Source organism: Pelecanus crispus, chromosome 1, assembly GCF_030463565.1.
Source record: "Pelecanus crispus isolate bPelCri1 chromosome 1, bPelCri1.pri, whole genome shotgun sequence".
In the NCBI taxonomy this organism is placed as follows: domain Eukaryota; kingdom Metazoa; phylum Chordata; class Aves; order Pelecaniformes; family Pelecanidae; genus Pelecanus; species Pelecanus crispus.
In genome coordinates, this window is record NC_134643.1 from 101,954,456 (window position 1) to 101,977,785 (window position 23,330).

At 39.9% G+C, this 23,330-nt stretch overlaps 1 protein-coding gene across 4 annotated transcripts in view; it reads right to left on the reverse strand.

The window, feature by feature from the left end:
• Positions 1 to 14,148, reverse strand: part of CBLB (Cbl proto-oncogene B) — a 132,538-nt gene extending 118,390 nt beyond the window's left edge. For 3 of the 4 annotated variants that reach the window (XM_075708306.1, XM_075708314.1, XM_075708302.1), the window contains exons 1-2: positions 13,990 to 14,136; positions 4,564 to 4,814 (exon numbers count right to left, since the gene is read on the reverse strand). In XM_075708306.1, the coding sequence (XP_075564421.1) occupies positions 4,564 to 4,814; positions 13,990 to 14,136 (398 nt within the window). Of the gene's footprint in view, positions 1 to 4,563; positions 4,815 to 13,989 lie in introns of all 4 variants that reach the window. The other variant, XM_075708295.1, reaches the window with a different exon arrangement.
• Positions 14,149 to 23,330: the final 9,182 nt, after the last annotated feature.

Sequence of the window (23,330 nt, forward strand, 5' to 3'; positions counted from 1 at the left end):
TTATAAACTTCCTAACTTCCTGTAAATAAAACAGCAAGTTTGTGGTACAAGATGAGTTAACTCAAAGTAGGATAAGCTATGTCTCACCACAGAAGTACACAAATGGCTGTTACTGCATTGCAGCTGACATAACTGAAGTCCATCCTGATGCTCACCCGTGCAACTTCTTATCAAGTCAGCGCTTCTAGAATACGGAGGGAATGGGCTAGAAATTTCAGCAGTAGAAAGGTCTCTACCAAGAATGCTGTGTACGCTGATGTGCCAGTTCAGGGACTTGATTCAAGAACCTTAATTGATCTCAGCTGTCAACACAGACTGAAGGAAGGGAAATATGAGTATTTTATAGACTCACTAACCAACATGAATGGTACCAAAGGAGAACATGAACTATCACGTGAACTACAGGCATAAGACCTCCTCAGAAGACTTAGAGAATATAAGAATTCTGCACTAACAAGATAGTTAAGCAAGCTGTAAAATCTAGAAGCATGTAATTTGAATCGACACCAAATGCAAGAGAATTTAGCAAGACCTTCTGTACAGGAACAATAGTGCTTTTGTGATCATCTTGAAGGACTTCTTTGACTCTGACTTTCCCTACGTGCACACCTGTTTCTACATCAACCCCAAAACAACCTCTGCTCTTTTCCTCTTGCCATCTTCATCTGTACTGCCCACTGCCTACGAAATATCCATCTTTCATCTTATCTTCCTCTTCCACTTCTGCAATGCCACTTATAATCAAGTAGCCAACTAATTTTGGTCAAATCAAGCAGCGTTTAAGAGATTATTAAAAATAAGTATACACCCTGGGTTTATACTTTTCCTCTTCTCATATAAAGGGCATATAACAGAAGGCATGCAATATTAAAACAGACAATGAACAAGTTCCATCTCACAACGTATTCTTCCAAGGACACGGTTTACAGATAAGCACAGGAAAGCTCACATTTGTCTTCAGTACTGAGAAATGGTTGTGTTAGCCATGAAGACATGTCCAGCATCTTGAATGAATCCAAGTGCAATCTCCCCATTGCCACTTTATTCCTCCTCTATTCTTATTATTGTAACTTATGTGCTTGATTTCTACACCTGGCGAACATATTTGTCAGAAAAAAACTGCCAGCCTACAAAGTTGGTTTTTTTTTTCTAGATGCATAATTCTGGAATGCAGCAAGACAAAAGGAAGTTTGGGCTTCACAGAAATGATGCCTTCCAGCTTTAGTCTACTTTCCAATAAACAAAGGGGAAAAGAAACCCCACACCAAAAAACCAAAACCGCAGACCCTCAAAGACACAGAAAGTCTTTTAAGAAGAGTAGATGTACCTGAACCAATAATTTTAATAAGCCTGTGTTAATAATCTTTAAAAAGTAAAATCCGTGACAAAAAAAAAAATTAAATTAACTTCATACATAGAAAAACTTCTGTGCAACCTATATCTAGTAGTTTACAGAATTTATTGAACATCATCTCTTACTTCATTAAGCAAGAAGACTATGAGAGGACATAATTTTATACTAGATACCATACCCAGAAGGTAGATGCAATTCATATACAGTAAACAAACTTGTAAGCCATACTTTCTCTGCTTAGCAAGACTCATCCCACAGAGAACAGAATGACAGCAGCATCTACTTTTCAATGGCTATCATGTGTTTGACATGGAACACAGGATATAGAGGCAACACCATCACAATGTAAGCTTTTGTTTTAGCCATTTGTACATGGTCTGACTGGCACACTATCTTGTTTCATCCACAGGATCTTTGAGAACTAGAATTCATGACAAATTCTTCCCAATAATGTAAGTTTGGTGTCATCAGGCAAATAAAATCACATGTATACTGGCACTGGTTCCTAAATGTGCCATCACTATAAAAGTTAAGATTATTCAATAACCCTAATAAGTTAAAAGTATACCAATCAAATATATATATACACACAGAATGCTTCCAAATGCAGTCAGTTTCTCCTTTTTGTGCTGACCTTTTATCCAGAAACCACAGAGACACTAACAGAAGACAAAACAGAAGTGTAAGATTGAAAACCACAGAAACTGGCCAGGTGTCAACATGACAGGCTTTTGGCTTTTTTGTTTTGTTTTTTTAAATTGACTACACTTGAATTTCACAGTCATTTTAGAAACATCTTCAAAAACACTTATTTAAATGATCACTCCTACATTTGTATTGTAACATTAACAAATAACATACTTAGGTTAATGCAGGCATATTTGGAAGCAAAGAAGCTAAAAACATTAACAGCTTCTTTTACTAACTTACCAAGAATTAACATGATTAAATATGCTGAAGCACTGCAGAGCAAATGGGTACCTAGTCATAGGGCTCAGCAAACAAATACACCTTCAGTCAACTTTAAACTAGGCCACACATGCAGATAAAACATCACCAGTAGATGAAAGAGGGTGCACTGAAGTTACAAAGATGTAGACTTTAACTTATAATGGCATGAGGCATGAACTGCTGGAACAATGCTTACACTTTCTTCTTTTTTTTTTTGTTTAAGCATCCTGACTGTATGTCAGAATGCAGTTTGTATAGGAAACACAACAAACAATTTTAGCACAGGAGAAACATTTCTATCACGCTCCCTTCCTTAAGCTTCAAATTCCATCAGTCAGGCAAAATAATATAGTTGTCACCTTCTGAAATACAAATTCAGAGAGCCTGAAGTAGTTATTGTGATTCAGTGCACTTCATTACTATGTTTTGTTTTAAAATCCTTCCTTTCCAATCATCTCACAAGAATGGCCCAAATAAATGACAGTAAATATGCTAATTGCACCTTTTTCAAAAACTGTTTGCTTCACAAAAGACATCCTTGTATCACCACTGTTACCCTTATGCAGGAAATGAAGTGGGTAATTGGAAAGAAGAAAGCAACTCTAGCAACTAGATACAGTTACTAAGGCACTGTTTGAATGACCGTATAGAGCATATAGCAGACTTTGAAAAAGTGAAACTGGCTTTAATTTATTGCTAACTGTAAACAAAACCATAAGTAAATCTGGGTTTCATACAACATAGGGAAGTCAAAATAAAACCTGTTTACATAATGCAACCATTTATGTCAAATTTCCCTTACTATAAAAAGTTCTTATTTCCTTTGCAACACAATGACTTCTGTACATACAACAAATGGGATATTAAAAAAAGAACCCACAGGCTCAGTACTGAACAATTCTTCCAGAGGTTCTAGTAAGAATGCATCTACAGTCAAAACATTCCTTTACATACTTATGACTTCAAATACAAAAAACATTCATCAAAATCTCATCATCATTCATCTCATCACTAAAATAGTACAAACTGTGTATTTTGCTCCTCTCAGACAAATTGCTCCAAGTATATTCACAACTGGACAGTCTTTAAAAAAAACATACTTTAAAAAAAACACAATTTAAAACATACTTTAAAAAAGTATGTTTTAAAATGGACATGAAAAATGGACATACTTTAAAAAAAAAAAAAAAAAAACAAAAAACTTAGATGTTAAGCAAGCTTCAGACCCCCTATCAAGCACAGGAGACTACCACAGTATACTGAATACCTATAATCATTGCTAAAGATCTGGAAGGAACGTATGTATAAATCAAACATAACAGCAGTGACATTTACAAGAATGTAGACATTTCACTGCTTCTACCAAGACTTTCACCAGCTGTAAAACTATACTGCAACCCTGCCTCTGAGCTCAGGTGCAGACAAAATGGCAGGGATTCAATCCTCCATTCACTTCCTTTCCATCTCCCATTCCCAACTATCTCCTTTAAAAAGGGGAGACTGGAAACAGCATCATATCTTTTCTTTGAATAGATTTAAAGATATACCACACATGGCAGTGTCTAACTGCCACAACACTGCGGTACCCCTTCCCAAAACAAAACTGCAGATTTTGCACAGTTGCTCTTGAAATATTATTTTTAGAATAGTAGGTGATAAAATCAAATATTAAAAACCTCTTCACTCACCACCAAGAGTACACAAAAAGTGGACATTAATCCCTGTTCTTAAAACTTAACCACGGTAAATCAGGAATCCATTAGGTTTCTGAAAGGGCTTCTCAGCACCAAACTAACATTATCATCACGTTATGCTAACATCACACAATATCTCAGAAATGTGAATATTGTTTTGCTCCATTTCATCACTTGTGAAAGCTCTAAGTCAATACCCATCATGACTCCCACAGTTTTAAGAACTGGTGTAGGGAGGTCAAGCTCAATCCAAGTAACAGTCACTCTCTCTGCCAGAGGAAAAACTACATACCGTAAGGCCCTGTGAACAAGTAATTACAATGAAATGAATGTTTTATGAAGGAAATGCACTTGGTTTTAAAGGTCACAAAGTGACAGATAAGAGCACACAGTGGAACAAATCCAGCAAATTAGTGATTGACCTACAGGGTCAATGAATCCAAACAATAAATATTTCTACTCTTTAAATAATTAAAAATGTCAAAACACAATGACTGCAGACAAACTGTGTTAAGAATGCAGACAGGCCAGACAATCTACTTCATATTTAAATATTTCACTTACCTGTCCTGTGACTGCTCCTCATACATTCTTTCCTTTCCTTCTTTGAAGAGTCTTATAGCCCGTTTTGATTTTTTCATGAGACTGTCAATGTAGATTTTAAAATACTCATTCTCACTGAGTTGTGCAAGTTTCTGGTTGTCATCATATTTGCTCAGTATAAGTCGTAAATGTTGATAAGTGTCAGGTAAAATGTCAAGTATGTAAGGTGGACTGTTTTTGAGTTGAAGCTTTGGGTTTTGGCACAATCTTACCTATAAGCAAAAACAAGAGAATGTAAAAGACAAGAAATATGTTGGGGCAAAAACTGATCTGACATGAATAGGTGTAAGCATACTTCTCTAACCTCCAGGCACAAAGAATTAAATCCTACTTAATTTATATTCCCTTAGATCCCACCATAGTCTCTAATGTCAAAGGATGTAAAATTTAACTTAATCCCATCACATCTATAAAAAGCAAACAAGATTACTTACATAGTTTGGGGTTTTGCTTTCAAAGTAAGAATGTCTTTGCCTGCCTACTATATGCTAAGGAGTATATTAGCAAAACACAGTATGCAACCAATGCCAAGAGCAGTAGTTTCGTGCAGATCTGTTTGCTGCAGGTGAACTTCCTTATGGATGTTTAAACATCTACTAAGACCTGACCCTATAATTACCTTGTCATCTGCTGCCTCTCTTTTTTCCCCTATTGAACAATATAACCTCTTAGAACCTATAGGAATTTAAAGTTTGAGAGGTCTACACATATGAAAATGGTCTGAACTTCGCTAGTGGTTCAAAAGCTATTAGCGACGACAGAAATGAAGTCGCTCACAAACAGAAATCGTAAACCAGGAAACAAAACATTATAAACTCAATGTTTTCCAGTTCATGGTTGCAATAGAAGACAACATCTTAATGGACTTGGAATCATCACGTTCCTAAATGGCACAAAAATTAATCGAATAATATATATTAAAATAATAAGCTTCAGATGAATTGAACACCTTTATTTGAATCTAGTCTCTACTGGAAATGTTTCTGGAAGAAGGCGGTACTGGTTTTGTTTCCTGAACGTATACAAGGTTAGCATAATTATCTCCTGACTACCTAAATTCTCTGGTAGTTTGTTGTGTAATGTTCTGTACTAGAAAGCAAAAGGGACTGAAACTAATGCATAGTTTTTGAGTGCTATTGCATTGAGCTATCCATGCTCAGCTAAAACACTGCAGAGGGACACATGTTCTAGACATGTGTGTGCAGCTGTACGTATGCAAATACTTATGAAAAAATTAAATCCATGTGGCATAACAGTTTTATAGGTATCATTTGGAGATCGCCACATTATATATTAGTGACTTTGACATTCTTTTGAGGTAACTAACGAGGCTGTAAAAACATCTTAATACTGCTGAAAGCAGACTCCTACTCCTAGTAATGTATCAACTTCAAAAAAGTGCAGTCTTGAACATTTCCCGGGGGGCGGGGAATGAACATGGATCCTGTATCATTCACCTCTCTAAACTCAAAGCTATATCACTATTGCTGACCCCTCCTTCAATTTCTAGATCTACACCAGTAAGAAATTCACTGCCTTAAGACTGTTGCCACTAACAGACCTTCATGCACCACAAACAACAAAGCAAACACATAACTGTTTTTTTCCCCTCTGAAACATACGCACAAAAACACACCAGGCAGTTAGAGTTAGGTAACTGGGGTCATAGTGGAGATAGAAGAGTGGACAAAAGTCAAGCACTAACAAGTTTTAAAAAAGATGTCTAGCACCATTACAACAGTGCAAACTCATAGCTACTATAGAAATGTTAGCACCATTCAAAAACAGTATTTAAAACATGGCATTTGCAATAGTTCCCCTCATTTCACTGATCCGTTGTTACTTCAGTAATTTCTATTATCCTTATGCCTACTAGACCAAGTAATGGATCAGGAACCCTTCTGATGCATTGTAGAACAGACAGTCCTTCCCACAGAGAAATTTACAATCTCAGTAGGAAACAAAAAGACAGCACATGGATGCAGGCAAATATGAGTACATGAGCACAACACTGTTCAACATACTAAAGAGTGGTTCAGGGCACTAGCAGTTAAGCATTTCTAGATATAAACAGCAAAGAAATGTTTCAAGGCAAGCTCTAAAATAATTTAGTGGCTCATAAAGGAAACCCTCCTAAGTTGAGGATGAAGGTACAAACAAACAACAAAAAGTAAAGCATAAAGATGTTTGCTCATGTCTTCATCAGGTGATGAAGTCTGGAACTGCAATCCACAACTGGCAGAGCAATACAGCAAGAGACTTTGAAATCGAAACCAACTTGTTTGTATTTTGTGTGATAAAGAGAAGGTTATTGGGATAAAGAAAAGGACCACATGGTCCAAGTCATGCTGCATGCCTGCAGCAGCATTCTCAAAGAATAGAGGCTGGATATGATGGCATTCCTTTAAGGCTAGAAAAGCGAAGCTGAACTTACTGATGTACAAAATAGCAACTGGATGAGAGTTTTAGGTGAATGGATTGATGCAGAAGGTTGTATTTGTCTGTGAATCACATCTCAATCTGAAAGATTCAGACACAACTTTTAAAAGAACAGTTCAAGTAAAGCAGTTGCCTGAGTGAAGGCAGGATGACGGTATCACACCAGAAGATCAAGAAAGGAACTAACAAGAGAGACTTATGAAGGAGATTAAACATTTTATTTTAGTTATACTGAAGTTAAGCTGACAGCTAGAATTCTTTAAGGAGATTTCAGAAACATGAGCAAAGAATTTTACATGTGTAGACAGATCTGAAGATCATCCATGCAGAGACATGTGTGAATTTCTTTTTGTAGGAGAGTTAGAAGAGCTGGAATCCCAAAGACAGAAGTGAAAACCTTTATGAAAAACATAGACATTTTTCATCTGAACTTTTGTTCTCTGTGATTTCTGATTTAATGAAAACTTGAAACAAGACTGACATTCTCCCAAAGCCAACTACAGATGACAAATCAATACCACTGATTAGGCGTTACAACCTTCTGGAGCAACAAGCACAAGGGGGAAGGAAAAAAAAAAAACAACAAAAAAAACCTAGCTGAAGAGAGGAAAATATTTATTCAGGGAAAAAAGTCAGCAATGAGAGCAAACTACAAGCAGAGAAGGCTGCAATCATTTTGAATTGCTTATTTATCCTAACTTAAATCTCATGATTAAAGAATTAATTCTATTTCTAGTTTATCTTTAAAAGTTTATCTTTTCAATCAGATGTGCCAACAAGCAGAATGTAAGTGGTTTCATGTGTATTAGAAATACCATTAAAAATATAAAAACAACAGGAAAAAGCAAATTGCTTAAGCTGGTTGGTGTATTTTCAACAGTTGGTCCATTCAACTACACAAAAAGAACATCCAGTTATAAAGAAGAATTAGTTTCTCTTTCAGATGTTTTAGAAAGTCTTCTTTAGTATCATTACATAGTCGTACACGCATCAAAACAGGATCCTGTGGTCATCATGGTTTACAAGGCTTCACCTTCTACTGCATTTATAGAGATAAATAGAGCACATTACTAGAACCTTCAACTCCAGAACAAGCCTTTAAGAAAGTCATACAAAAATTCTTCTACAGTACAACTCAATTAGTCTTACGCATCCTCATCAAAAAAATGCTAACATTTAGTTCAAGTCAGTGATCCAGTGAAATAGTACAAGACTTTCTTCACTTTATAAGAGTACACAAGGTTTCAGTCCAAAGGAAGTAAGTTTGTAAAGAGACGGCTGGTAAACCATATGGTTTCCAGAGTCAGGATGTCCTGACACGTACCACAGCAGTTCACAATTAAAAGTAAGCAATAAGAAATGACATCTGCTGACGCAAAAGATTTACCAATGCACCAGAAGTGGCACACATACCTTTCTTCAAAAGAAAATAGATCTCAAAACAAACAAAGGAGCAACCAAAAATAAAGACCTCCATATTGCACTTTACAAAACAACCCTCACCAACACTTTAGGAGCGGACGTGAATCATATCACTATGTGATTTGTATATTGTTATGACTGGAAGTAAGCATGTATATATTTAGCAAGCATTCAGTCTAAAAAAATTAAAAGTAGTCAAGTCAGCAAGTTAGTAAGAAATGTCTCTCTCATTGAGATAAACTGAGACAAAGCTAAGCTCCTTTCACTACCTCCCTTAGGGTAAATCCAAGTGTTTACTCCAGAATCACAGAAACAATAGAGTGCAATTCTGATTGTGAAGAACTAAGGCAATACCCTAATCTACCAGAAACAGATTTTGAAACAGTTAACTTGGGAACTTCCAGACAAGTTTACTCTAGTGTCTACAGAGAAAAAACCCAACCCCTTCTTCCCTGCTCTCCTCTCTCCCCCACCCCCAAACAAAATAAATACCACTGCCGATAACATTTTTAAAAATATTTGGCTCAAATTATAAGGTATTATTTCATAGCATCTTCAGAGATGAGAGTAATGGATGCCTATTGTATTTAGACAATGAATTTCTTACAAAAAACTGTATCTTCTATTCATTTTTTAAAGCAAACAATAAAGTTGAAAGCCCTGGACTCATTTGACAAAAGAACTTTTGTTCAGCGAAGTATAGCAGCCCTAACACGATCTGTTTAGATACCTAATGCTTGTCAAAGACAATACAAGGAAAGTAACACAGCTAAAACAGAATAAGCATCTAATGAGTTGGACATCCGCTAAACACCATTTTCAGCTGCAGTGAATGGACTAGAACAATCAGAGCACCAGCGCTCACACACTTCCAAAATCACACTTCAAAACCGTCTACTGAACTAGTACCTTCTGCCATGCAGTACAAAGAGTCAAACACTTTGACACAACACAGACAGCGTAAAGATAGCTCTGCAGTAAGATACCATACCAATTCTCCAGAAAACCACAACACAAAATGCTAGCAACAATGAATTCTGAAGAACTTAATCAGGGAGGGGCTAATCCGGAAAACGGATGAAATCTGAACATTACACTCCATCATACAGCCCCCTGCCAGAAATTACATTAAATGCAACACATTTTATTTTCCACAGAAAGATGGAAAGATGGGTTTTCTTTCTGAAAGAAGCTTTCTCGTCAAAATCTAAGTAGAGGTGATCGATCGACAATCTTTTCAGCTGAGAATACAGTAAGTGCTTGTTCACCAGCTACCGCATTGCAACTATGCCATATGTTTCCATACTGAAGGAATAAGCAATAACAATGCTGATGCTACATATGCACAAGGACAGCTGACTTTGGAGGGTCATTTATACTTTCTTCTGATTGACTAATTGAAAGAGAAGCTTCCATTCCTCTAAATTTTTATTCTTTTTCCACAAACAGTGTATGCAGGATATAAAACTTCCTATCAACTTTGACCAGGCAGTAGGCTGAAGAATACCATGGCTACGATTGATGATTGTCTTTTCTAGATCCTTTGTGGAACAATGACCTTTAATTGACTTGGAAGGTTGCACATTAATGTAACAATTACATAAAATGTTGCAAAGAATAACCAATGCACACATAGTTTCAACTACTGTGCTCTGTATACTCACTGTTGAAAACTTGGATGCTGACAAATGTTAATTTAAAGAAAACCACGTTACTAAGTTACAGAGGTAATACAGCTTTTACTCAATAAGTCAATGGTGCAAGCTTTGGAGACGCACTCTAATTTGCTCTTAGGTAATTATTAAATAGCAAATCAAATTGCCACCCTCACTTATATAGTCAGAGTCAAACAACTGGGTGGGCCATGACAGAGCGCCCAAACAGTTTAGACAATATTGTTAATCTTCACAGTAGAAAACAGAATTATTTTCAGGCTCAATGCATAAGAATACTGAAAAATGATAGAAAGTTGCTGAAATATTCCTGGTTTAAAAAATCCTGCTCAGAATGTGTCACAATTTTATCAGCTTGAAACCCACAATAGTAAAGTGTGCACAATAGTACTGCCAAGTCTAAATAGCCCAAGCAGCAAATTAACTTAACTGCTCCCATGTTTACATAATAGGCATTCTCTCCCAAAGTCAAGATAACCATTATCCTCTAATAATAATACATGGCTAGTTTCTAGGTTTTAAAATCATTAGGTTCAGAATCTCAGAAAAATAAAATCCCATGTAATTTATGCATAGTTTAAGGGAAGACTTGGAGTTATTTGTTAACAATATTATTTATTTATTTATTTACAGGATATGAACTTTCTAAAATACATACCATGTTTTAAAAAACAGTAATTTGCTTGCAAGAAGTTCAGAGATATATGGTCAACTTGCTTATACAATGCTAGCACTGGAAAGCAGGGCTAGCCTTCCAAACCATAAAAGAAATATTATCCTTTGCATTGGAAATGAATTAAAATATTTTTGGTTCTTAATGGCAAAGCTACTGCTTACCCATGAGAAAAGCAGCAGTGAAACTGGACATTGATGCTAACAGTTGATGCCGCTTTCATAACACAGTGTTGTAAATTCATACTAAAAAAAGACATGCCAGTAAACCTCAGAAAGTACAGATCCCAGTGGCTGAAGCATAAAAAGGAAGATGCAGATATAAGGTATAGAGACAGATAACAATTCACAGTCACTGGTTACTTACAACAAGATTTTTTTTTTTATTATTCCCTGCAACTGTTTTTGCTTAAAGTAACTTTTACAAGCAGGGCTCTAACCAGGAGCACTATCCCAATGTTCTGTCCTGCTAAAGAACTCTTTCAAAACCCTCGATTTTTTCAAACCAGTAACAGAAGTTTAAAGAGAAGACACTTAAACAGAACTGCAACCTTCTGCCTATTCTAACAGCTGATGCATCAGCCCATGAAAAACAAACATTACCAGGAAATCTGAACAATTCCAAAGCATGACATACAACCAATTCTACACAGAAGTTTGCGTGGTATCCAAGTAGCCAGAACTTTTACATACACCATAGAACCACTGTCATAGTATAGTTGTTATAGAGTAGCAATATTTGTAGCATTGGTTAATCCCTTATTGTTGAAAACAAATAACTCATACAGAAAATCTCATCTGCCAAAGGAGGAAATCACAGAAAGAAATGAAGGAAAGGTAAAGAACGGCAATTTTAAGAAAGAAAGAAATGTAAACCAGAGATTATTGAGCTCTGCCCCTGGTTTTTAAGATTGCTCTTTTTTTATCCTTTGGTCAAGATAATAGTTTTGCTTTGTTTCCATTCTCCCTTTCCCTAAAATCTTTAGGATGGGAGAAAACTTTAGCTACCTCACTGCAGCAAGAAGAGGGTTATCACAGCTATTACAAATAAACAAGGATAATGACTGTTACTACAACAAGCAATAGGCCTCAAATCTTACTACTAAAATCAAATAGCCACAATCTTACCATGGGTGGCACCCCACTGACTTTGCAGAGCCTACCACCTCCACTAGGTATTAATTTGACCAGCGACCCACCACAGAAATCAGTCGTAGGACAAAATCCAGAAATGGGATTTGAAACAACAGTCGATTGAGCAGGTTTCTATTTCTGATTTTAATCCCCGATTTTGATCTAGACAGAGGAGAAAATGACCTTCCTGCGCCTACTGCCACATAAGGCTGAGAGTTAAATCTGTTTGCCAACATATTAAATTTGGTCAAACACATCCTTTCACTATAAGTACCAAATGTTAAAAACTCAAGCAGCAAGCTACAGCATTCTCGCACTATGACATCATCCTGTCTGGTATACTTTAATATAATTTGGAAATAAAATTTGATTAACTAAGAGCAGCTTAAAGAGGATACATTAAAGATCCAAATTGAGGACACTTATCCTGTAAAATGAAAGCACAGCGCAACGTCCAGCCTTTCCAGTGACTTCTATAAAACAGGCCTTACTGGCTGTTCTGATGCTCTGTTGTACTAGTGACAAATACAGTTATCCTATATTAGCTGAGTAAAAGCAACCCACAAGTCCAAGCGGTGGGGTTAAGATTTTCTGGTAACCATGAATATACAAACCAACTGGGGGACATCCTTACCATATAGATTTATAAATGGCCTGACACAGGGGGAAAATAAGCTGTACATTCCTCACGTGGTTTCAACAACGACAAACCAGATTGCTGGTTTCCAAGCCAAAAATCTTCCTTCTACTGAAGAAGAGTGCCTGTTTCCAAGTATGTATACTTGCATTTCTTATTATAAGATGCTCACTGTTTACAGCATCCAGATCATTAACAAGGAAATGTCAACAAAGTCTTTGTGATAATAACCATTTCTATCAAGTCTGTTTTTTAAGTTTATAATCATCACCAGAAATTGTGGTGGAAATACAGATGCTATTCTTGGAGCACCAGAAAGGAGAGCATACAAGGACTCAATCAAATACTTCGAAATTACCACTTGTTAAGGTATATAACATAAAACAATCTCCACCATGTCAGCACAATGACTTATGAACTTCAAGAAATGTTAAACATCTGCATTTTACAAGAGACACAGGGAAAGCAAACAGTTACACTACTTCACGAAGAATCACCAAGTTAAGAATTGGTAACTCTCTTGCCATACAGACTCCAGGCTAACAGGTAGTAATCCTCACTCCCCAGCAGTTTCAAGAGGAAGCTCTCAACCATCACCTCATATGTAAAACAGAGCGCCTGCATCTCCTGAACAGTTATCAGTGTTATAATCAAACGATTCCTACCATTGGTAAGGAACTCTCCTAGCTAATCTATCATCATACAAGCTGTCATTTTGTATAATACTAAACAAAATGTATCAGGCTGGTGCAGAGAACTATAAGATCTAAAAAGCTCTGGTCTATCCCTGCACTTCCTGAAAAATGAGTTTCAGTACAGTGCATTTCTAGTTTCAAAATGAGGAGCAGAAGTACTTAAAAGTCATTAAAATGCAGAACGCACACTCAAAAGTTAGGCATGCCACTCTAATCTGTTTACTAAACTGACAAGAGTGACATCCCCCAGTCCCCACGCACATTCCTAAAAGCACAAACGTATCTATGTTGCCATCACAAGCATGTCTCACAGGACAATTAGCTTAACTCAAGTTTCATACTTCAGAGGTCTTGTTTGCAGACTAACGATGTGATCCAACACGAAACACAGAGAATACGTGATTACAAGTCTAAGTTAAGCAGCTTTTTGCTAGGACAGCTCTTCAAGTTTGAGTCATTTTAAAGGCTCTGAAAGTAACAATAGCCTAAGGCAAACACACACATTTGTTTTCCCTCCACAAACCGAGATTAAAAAAAACATAGCCAGAGGCCACGGGCGGGGGGGGGAACCAAACCATGACAAATAGTGCTTAAATAACCTAAAACACGCAGCACAGCAGCTCGAGCTGCAGGAAGACGCCGTTTCCCCATGTGTGCCTATTTAAATAGCCCCGTTCTTCGCTGCGCGTAGGCAGGAGCGCAGGCGGACACTCACCACTTTGTCCATCAGCTTCCAGGTCTTCTCCACCGTCCTCCGGTCGGCAGCCGCCTGCTTGGGGGGGCCCACAGCATCCTGAATGGCATCGATGAAGCCCAGGATCCGTCCCTTGCGCGGGTTCCGGCCGTTGAGGGAATTGGCCATCTGGGAGCCAAGCTGGCCGCAACGACAGAGAAAGACAGACTCACAAGGTGCTCCCAAAACATCTTGTCATAAAACTCGCCGCAGCCAGTGAGGCAACACTTCCTTCTTCACAGGCAGGAAAGGGCAAGACCGGGGCATGTTTAGAAACAAGTTTAACTTTTCATGACAAACAGCCCAAACCCACCTGGCCCGAGTTTACAGCGGCAGAAGCGATCCGGGATCGATTGTCAACATCAACACCGACGGGCGGCAGGGGGAAGCCGGCGGCGGCTGCCCCAGGGCCCGGCCCGGCCCACCCCGCACCCGGCGCCGCGCCGCTCCCCGGCCCCCGCCGGCCCCTCCGCTCGGGCGGCCCCGACCCCGCCGCGCCGGCGGGCAGCGGGCACATGCCCCTCACCAGACAACAAAAGCGGAAGACGCGCAGCGGCGGCAGAGGAGGAGGAGGAGGAGGAGGAGGAGGAGGAGGACGGGGGCGGGAGGGGGGGGGGAGCAGGCAGGCAGCAGGCAGCAATCCGCAAGGCACGCCAGCGCCCGGGCAGGCAGGCAGGGACCCCGCTCCCGGCGCCCCGCATACGTACAGATCAGCACCGCCCGGCGTCGCGCCAAGAGCGGGAGGAGCCGCCGAGAAACGCCAGGAGCGGGCGGGCGGGCGGGCGGGGGGCAGGCAGGCAGGCTCCTCAGCCCCCCACGGCGGCCGCTTCCCCCGTCCTCAGCCCGGGGCGGCGCGGCGGAGCGCAGGCGAAGCGTCTCGTCGGACGAGGCTCTCCTCCCTCCGGCGGCGACGGGCTTCACCGCCCCGGGAGGCAGGCGGAGCGCATCCCGCGCCGCCGCCCGTCCCGGCCGCTGGCGATCGCCACGCCGGCTCCGCGCACACGCCGGCCGGCCCCCGCAGGACTCTGCCCTGCGGCGCTGCTTCCGCTGCCGCCGGGCGGCCGCTGCCCCGCAGGGAAGCACGGGGAGCTACTGCCCCGCCGCCCGCATCGCCCTGCCCGTGCCACGGCCCAGCCCGCCCGGTGGGTGGGTATGTGCGCCCGTGTGGAGAGAGACAGAGAGAGACAGAGCCCTACGGACACATGCAAGAGAGAGATACAGATACACACATATGCACACGCACAGCTCTGTATGTGGCACCGCTCGCAGCCCCCAGCAGGCTGTGGTCTCCCCTCACTCCTAGAAAGTGAGGCTGGCTCCCCGGCGGCGGCCCGGCTGCCGCTCCCGCCCCCTCCCCGCGGCGCTCTGGCGGCCGCTCCTCTCCGCGGAACATGCCCGCTCGCCCGCCCACCCCCGAGGACAACACTCGGCCCCGCGCATGCGCGCCAGGACCTGGGGCGGAGGAGGGCGGGCGGCAACGCCGGGGAAACCGAGCCACCGCCTCGGGACAGCCAATCAGAAGAGGAAGCTGTGTTTGCTTGACGTGCCCGCCAGCAAATGAGCGTGGAGCTGGGCACGGGGCGGGGTGGCGGCGGGGAGAAGGCTCCGGCGATGGGGAGGGGGCGGGAAGGAGGGGGCTGGCAGGGCTGAGAGTGACAGGAGAGCTGACCAGTGGTTGAGCTCGGACGGAGGGAGGTGGAGCTTCCGGTCCCGCCTCGTCACGCCTGCCCGCCTGCTTGAGGCTTGAGAGGGCAGCTTGGGGCCTCCGCGGGGGGGGGTGAGGGGAAGCGGGCGGGGACCGGCTTCGAGGAGACCCCGAAATTGTCCCTGGCTGTAGGGTCTCCAGGGGCTAAAGGTAACGGCCAGGGGCTGTGGCAGCGTGTCCCTCCCTCCTCTGGTGAAGTTGTGGTGCCCCTGCCTGCTGGAGCGCTGGATGTGCGCTGAAAATCGATAGTCGTTATTGCCGCCTTTTTGAGTGCTCTGCCTTTGCACTTCCCCTTCGCGCTTTTGGGAGTTTGTTGGGGGTTTTTGTGACCACAAAGAACGGGAACTTCTTTTCCTTCTTTATGTCTGCTATCTTTTTTTTTTTTTTTTTTTTTTTGGGGGGGGGATGTTTTTAAGCAAGTGCTGAGATTTCCCATGTTGGAAGTGGGCTGGAGGGCCACACGAAGCGCTCAGGGCTGTAAGGCTCCCACTGTCGCTCAGAAAGGCGCTGAGGGAATGTGTAAACACTTTCTAGTTAAAAACGCCCGTTTATGTTGATATGAGCACTTTCCGTGGGCATATGGTAAATAAAACCAACTGATTACAGTGTTACGCCTTTAATTTAGGGCAAGTGTTCTTCTCAAATTTGTATATTGCCTGTGAATGCTGGAGAGGAAAGAGTGAGGCTTACCTGTATAGGGTACAAGATGTTTTGCTTCAGATTCTTTTGAAGATGTTCCCGGGAGTAATTATGCTTTGCAAGTGTTAATCTTCTAATTAATTATCATACAAGGAAACAAAAACACAACAGTTAAAAACTTTGAAGTTGTCTGAAGACAATTGTATTAGAAGAGTGTTTTTAAGTTTCATTTTTCTGAGTATCAGCAAGTGTGCTTTCCGTAGCAGTTCCCTTTGCAAAGATTTAAAGAAAAAAAAACTAGTTTGCCCTTTTTCTTGACCCTCCCCCCCGCCAATTGTTCTGATTTTGGGCTTTTAATAAAATAGGACTCAGGAAAAATGGTAGAAAAAGGTGTAGAGTGTTTCAGTGTTCCTTTTATTTATATTGTCATTTATAGGTACTTTTTAGTGCAGGTATCTTCCCGGTGGTTTAAAATGTGTCAAGTTACTTCTCTAGGCACACTTACAACAATAAAATCATAACAATAATGTCTTCCTCAAAGGTCATTGTTCCTTTATAGCTTTAAAATATGAATTGGCAGGTACTCACCTTAAGTGGGTTGGAAGCTTCTCATTTCACTGTATGCTCTGTAAATTATTCTCTTCCCTGTGCTGTTTTAAATGTTGGTTTAAAACTCTTCACTGGCAGCTCTCCCTGTCCTTTTTTTGTTTGGAGCTCAGCTTGCGTAAGATTAGGTTGGTAGTGGCTGCTCACTCTTTTGGTTGTGGATAAAGCAGAGGATCTGACGTTTCTTCTGAACTTGTAAAAGCTTTGTTTCTTTTTCTCAGTTGTTTTGTTTTCATTGTTGTTATGTCATTTTCTTCATATTCCACACACTGCCAAGAGCTATGATCTGTGAGTTGCGCTTGGTAGCTGTCTGGGGCTGAGTCATGTTGTCTTGCAGTTCATCTGAGTACAGAGCTTAGAGTGGTTTTCAAACAGCTTTTTTTTTCATTGTCTGTGCTGTACGGAAAGTACAGATATTCTGGGAATTACAGTCCTCAGAGGGTCGTGTGAATGTGTGTTGGAAGCAAGCCAGCTGGGAGAAGCAGGTGAACGAGATACCTATGGCTTCAGTATCAAGGGTGTTAAAGATGGGTCAAGCTTTTGCATGCTATGCTATGAAAGGAGTAGAAGACACAGTGTTGCTTTTGTGGTTTCAAGCATGCACAGTGAAAGGACCATTTGACAGAAGACAGCTGAGAGGTAAGGCTGAGAGAGGACAGGCAAAGAGCTGCCATGTATTTGAAGTTTGAGACTTGTTAGCAGTGGAGAACATAAGGATTGCCCACTGGATGTATGGGGTGCTTAAGGCTAAAAGGCCCTTGAGAAGGTGGTGGCTGAAGCCACTGGCCACCTGGAATATTTTAATGCAGGCCAGCAGCAGTATGTTAATATAGTCGTCCAGAGGGACATGTGAGAGGGTATTCCCGCTGCCCAACTTCAGGCTCTCTCACAACCTAAATTAAGAAGCTAGACTGCTATTTACAGGTCCATTGAGAGACCACAAGGCAATTCAAAGCAGAAGCCTAAGTCAGATGCTCTTTGCCGCTGAGAATCAAAGTGTCTTTCTGTTTGGACTGTAAGGTGCATAGGTAAGTTTGATGTCTAATTAAGGCCCCCAAGGTATGTACATACAATTATAATGCCTCCGCAGATCTCTCTTACTCATAAGCTCTCTGACTAAATATTTCTTTTACTTTTTATTATTCTAAAGTACATGAGAGTTTGGATCTGCTACTTGTGTTTTAATCACTGTATGAAAATACTACAGAATGGAAGGAAATGAGGTAAACCTGAGGTGACAAATCTTGAGAATTCCACATTATGTGAGACTGATCCTCAACATAGTTAAGGTACTAACCAGTCATGTAATGATGTCTGGATGACTGCTGTAAGGATTTGGTAAAACCCTGTAATGAAAATGATGGAATGAAGGTGGCTGTGAGTCAGGATATGATAAAGGAATCAAGACTGTGAAAGAAGCCTTGTTTTGAACTCTTAAATCCCTTTATAAGGTAAGGAGTTCAGATCTGAGCATTTTACCGAAAGGCAAAATCACACAACTTCTTGAAAAGCCCAGCTGCTTGGTAGACAGTGAAAAAAGAGTTGCAAGAGATTAAAATTAAACTAACAGTTACATTTATCTATTGCAGTATTTTCCTAGCTTAAATAAGTTTGGTTTTTTGGTTGTGTGGTTTTTGGTTTGGTTTGTTTTTTTTCTTTGCTGGTGACTCTCATTTCTCTGGAGTTAGCGAGTTGTTAGACAGCCTTGTGAATGAAACTTTATGTTGCTTCTCTGCAATGAATTCCATCAAAGAGCTATTGACAGTAGTTGGAAGCAAGAGAGATGTTTTGTTTTGGTTTTCTTTGTTCACCAACTATTGAAATATTATTGATTTTTCTGCAGTCAATGTATGTGGTTTGGAAGCTGTTTTAATTTGTGTGGGTTTTTTGCCATGGTTCAAGTGACTTTTTGCCCAAATACGCTGAAACATAAGAACAATTAAGAGGTCAGACACAGGTTTCATCTTATTTATGGCTATAAATAAGGTATTGCCCTCATGTATGGTACAATTTTTTAAAGGTTAATACAGTATACAGTATGCTGAGTTAAGTGATACGGTGGCAATGCTTGTAAAAGCTTAAGTCAGCTATTTCAAAAGTTGAATGTGAAGTGACTTCTTGCTAATTGTAACACAATACACTGGCTATCGCAGCATCCTTAAACTTTCAGAGTAATCTTTTAGTGTTTTGACTGAATATGTACAATATTATGAAAAGGCAACTGTTCGCAGGGCTGTAGCATTCTGTGGCGTACTGTCAGGCAGCGGTTTAGTGGCCGGGCTCTGACAAGGTCACGCTCTTCACAGAGTGTGCAATGCCCCAGCAGAAAGCAGCTGGTCCCTCTTTGCAGGCAAGCTGAGGCTCTAAGGGGCACTAGAACCTGCTGTTGTTTTTGGTGCCCTATATCCATCTGTTCTGTAAAAACACCAAACAAACCAAAACCAACCAAGCAAAAATAAAACACACCACAACCCAAACAAACAAAAAAAGGTAAAAGATAACTTCTGTAATAACAGATACCTTTAAGTTCCAGGACTGTTTGCCTAAATACGTTTTCATTAGCCCATTCTAGAATTGTACAATGTCTTATGCATACCCCCCAAGTATCAAATTATTACGTAGTCACCTGTAATAGCTGTTAAGAATATTAAACGAGAGCAAATAGAAAATCCTTAATCCTTTCATCTTATTATTTTACAGTGCCCTCAAGGATGCTAGGCTCTTCAGATCTACAAAAAAAAGTTAAACCGTTTCTTTATGATTTTGGGGGTTGTTAAGCTGTAAACCACTGTTGTGGGTAACTTTTAAAGTAGATTGCAACATACTAACCTGTTTTATCATAGCAAACTCAGAAAGCAAAACCAGTCACCTGTGGCACTCAGAATTTTCTTACTGATAATTTAAGTTGGTATAATAATAGATGCTTTTCCTGCCTTAGCGGGTAATTACTTAGAGAAAATTGGTGGTAGTAATGGCCGTTTGTTTTTAGATTATTATCCAGTTAATTCAGCTACTTCTAACTATTTTTCTCTATCTACTTAGATTATGTTTTTCATGGTCACTGAGTCCTCAAGCCTACTTTTTTGTTTTGTTACTGGTTTTTAGAAATGAAAAAAGATTATTTTTACACATGAAATATCAATAATGTAACAGTTGAACCCACTTTGCTGTCAAACTACTGTAAAAAAAAACAAAAAAACAAAAAACCCCAAAAAACCACAAACGAACCCTAAAAAAACCCAACCAAAACCTGCTTTTCAAGTTTCTGTGCACTGTAGAAATCCGTCATTGCTCCAGCTGGCCGTTGTAATACAACTGATGATAATACAGTGTTCCTGCATTAGTTCTCTCTGCTGAGGATTTAAATCCTCTTTTTATCCTTGATTTGGAAAGACAAGCTAGATTTGGCTCTGTCTGTACCTGAAATCAAATGGGCCAGACACTGTTCTTGGGCCCTGAGGCTGGGCAGCATGTCATGACAGGGCTGGTAGCCACCATTCTTACTAAAATTGCACCACCGCCACCACTGATCTGTGCTAACCCTGAATGTCCCTGGGATTTTTTGGGGAAAACACCAGCTGACATGGGCCAAAACTACTAGGGAGTATACTAATAATTTAACACCATGGATCGTCATGTGCCTAGGTCATCATGACTGTAGTAACTGTAAACAGATATAGTTGGAGTGTGTGTGTGCATATAAATACACACACGCACACACACACTGTAATACGGGGCCTTTCATCTTTGTTAATTTTGGTTGGACTTCAAATAATGAAATTTACTTTCAGCTGGCTTCTTGAGGAGTGAACTCCTTAGAGGGCACTTTGGAAGTAAATTTGCAAGGACTTTACTGACTAAGGCTCTCAGGCTTACATTTTTAAATCTTTCATTCACACTAGGAGGAAGTTAACTTAAGTATGATATTGTTTCCCATGCAAAATATAGCAGAACAATTTGCTTGACTATGAGCAATTAGAAAATACATTATCTGTTTGCAGAATGAGTATGAAAACTAAACAGGCCTGTGTTTGTCTATACACCTTGCTAATGAGTTTGTTTGCTGTAAACTAGACAGCCCACTTCAAAACACATCTCCGCCTTAATATATTGTATTAAAAAAAGCGTGTCAGCTTAATTTTAAAACAACCTAACCCTCAGGGAGCAATTTTACTTGAGGAGTTCTGTTTCTTTTCTGTTATTAATTGCATCCATCTGCCAGAGCAGGTGCAAAGGCTTTAACTAAGTTCTATCATTTTAGCACTACCTCTTGAATTGACCCCATCTGTGTGATAGCATAAAAATAATCAATGTCAATATCATCTTGCCATGATCTTAGTTCTTCCTAATCTTGGTCTGATAAAATAATAGCAGCAATATTTGTCTCCAACATCCTATTTAATATCCTGCCCAAATACAACTGGGATTTCTTGTTTGACTTGAGAATTAGGAGCTTTCGTTCTTTTCCATTCAAATATCTCTGCTTTCACCAGAATTTCTAAGATTTTCAAATTGTGGTAAGCAGCTGTAAAATACGCACCTAGGGACTTTCCATTGCCATCTTTCTCTGGAGTAGGAGTTGTACTTTGACAGGAAACAAGCCTGTGTCTGAACACAGTTTAGCATAGTAAAGACTTCCTCTGTGCTTCTGCAAGTCAACATAACCTCAGTTAGTGGAGATTTGAACTATATTACTAGCAGCTTTAATTGAAATATTCAAATGAGACACTGTCATATAGACTTCTTTGCAGCAAGCAGCAATGTTTTCAGTTTAGTAACATAGTGTCTTATAGTTAAACAGGGAAATGGTGCAGTGCTAGGAAATCATAATTTAAGCATTATGATTTATTTGCTTGAATTTCTTCTTCTGTGCCAGCCATTATTGTAGCTTCTGATGTTCTGTCTATCCTTCTACAAGAAGACAACTTTTTGTGCTATAATCTGTTTGACTCCTTGGCTATGAATTTGTGGTGTGTCTTGTGTTTCCTGTATGCTTCAAGTTCTAACAATATTTTGTTTGTGAGCAAAGACAGGAACCTTTTGTCTTTGGCTGGTGTAGTAAACATGTTGGATTTCCCCCCTGCCCCCGCTTACTTACCTTCATTTAAAGTAAGTTATTTTTTCCAAACTGGAAGTAAACCGTATGTTTTGTAAGGCAAGTCACTATTTTAATAGAACTGAGTAACTTTTGACCTTTTGCATGAGTGATTTGCAAACACAAACTGAATGCATTTGATATTTGTATTTATTTGCTGAATGCTTCAGAGCATTCGGTTATTCTCAGACTGAGTTTACAAGATTTTTGCATCAGTTGCTCGTCCTACATAATGCAATTGGTGATTGTATTTTTCTACTTCATTACAAGACTAATTTTTTTTTTAAGAGGAAAATGAAGAATAGTGAATCAGACTTCTGGGGAGAGGAATAAGTGATTTTTGCCTTTCTGAAATATTAATTTTAATGCATTAAGCAGTCATATTTTGAACAACAGTGAAAACTACATTGAAATGTGTTTTTTCATTATTCTATTAATTCTATTGTATGGGAGAGTATAATGCTTGTTTCTGTTAAGCTTCAGATTAAGGCATGTTGTATCAAATGAAATATAAAGAGGTCAAAGTAAAACTAATAATGAAGTGAAGCTTGAATTAACCTTTCTTGCTGAATTTCTGTCCTTTTCCTGTCTAGTTTTCAATGTGTCCAGTTCTACATGGATGCCTTCCATTGTCTAGGCAGTCAGAAAGTGTCCAGCAGAACTCTGTCACCATTGTATCAAACAACACAAAAGTGGCTTTTATTACTGAGCATATGATTTTATTTTGGGGTCCCCCCACCCAGCCTCACAGGTCTATTTTCCAGTGTTTTTATTTTGTTCAGTTACCAGTTACTTGCTGGTAAGTGCAAAACCAGCTGTACTGGTTTATAAGCCCATTGTGCTGGTATTTTCTTCTCTCCTCTCTGTTGTTTCTTTTTTTTTTTGAAGTATCTGGTATTTTACATTTTTTCCTTAAACAGTGTAGCACTCTAGGGTATAACCAAAAAATGTTGTCTTATGTAATTCAGTTCTTCTCAAACTCTTATTCCATCAGAGCTGAAGATGAACAAATAATCTAAGACAATTGCTCTACCTAGCCAGCAGTCATCCATGCTCAATGACAGCTTCTTATAAGCTTTGTCCTGCTCTTGCACAAATTAGACAGAGTGTGTTCCAGTGCTCACTTTTTAAGGAATAAAGTATTCATGATTAAAGCCGTGTATCTCTGAACAGCTGTATAATTTTGGCACCAGGTACGGTAGGTACATGGTTGGTCCTCAGTAAAGAGTCTGTCACATTAAGTGAAAATTTCTCTTCAGTTTTTCTATGTAGATATGA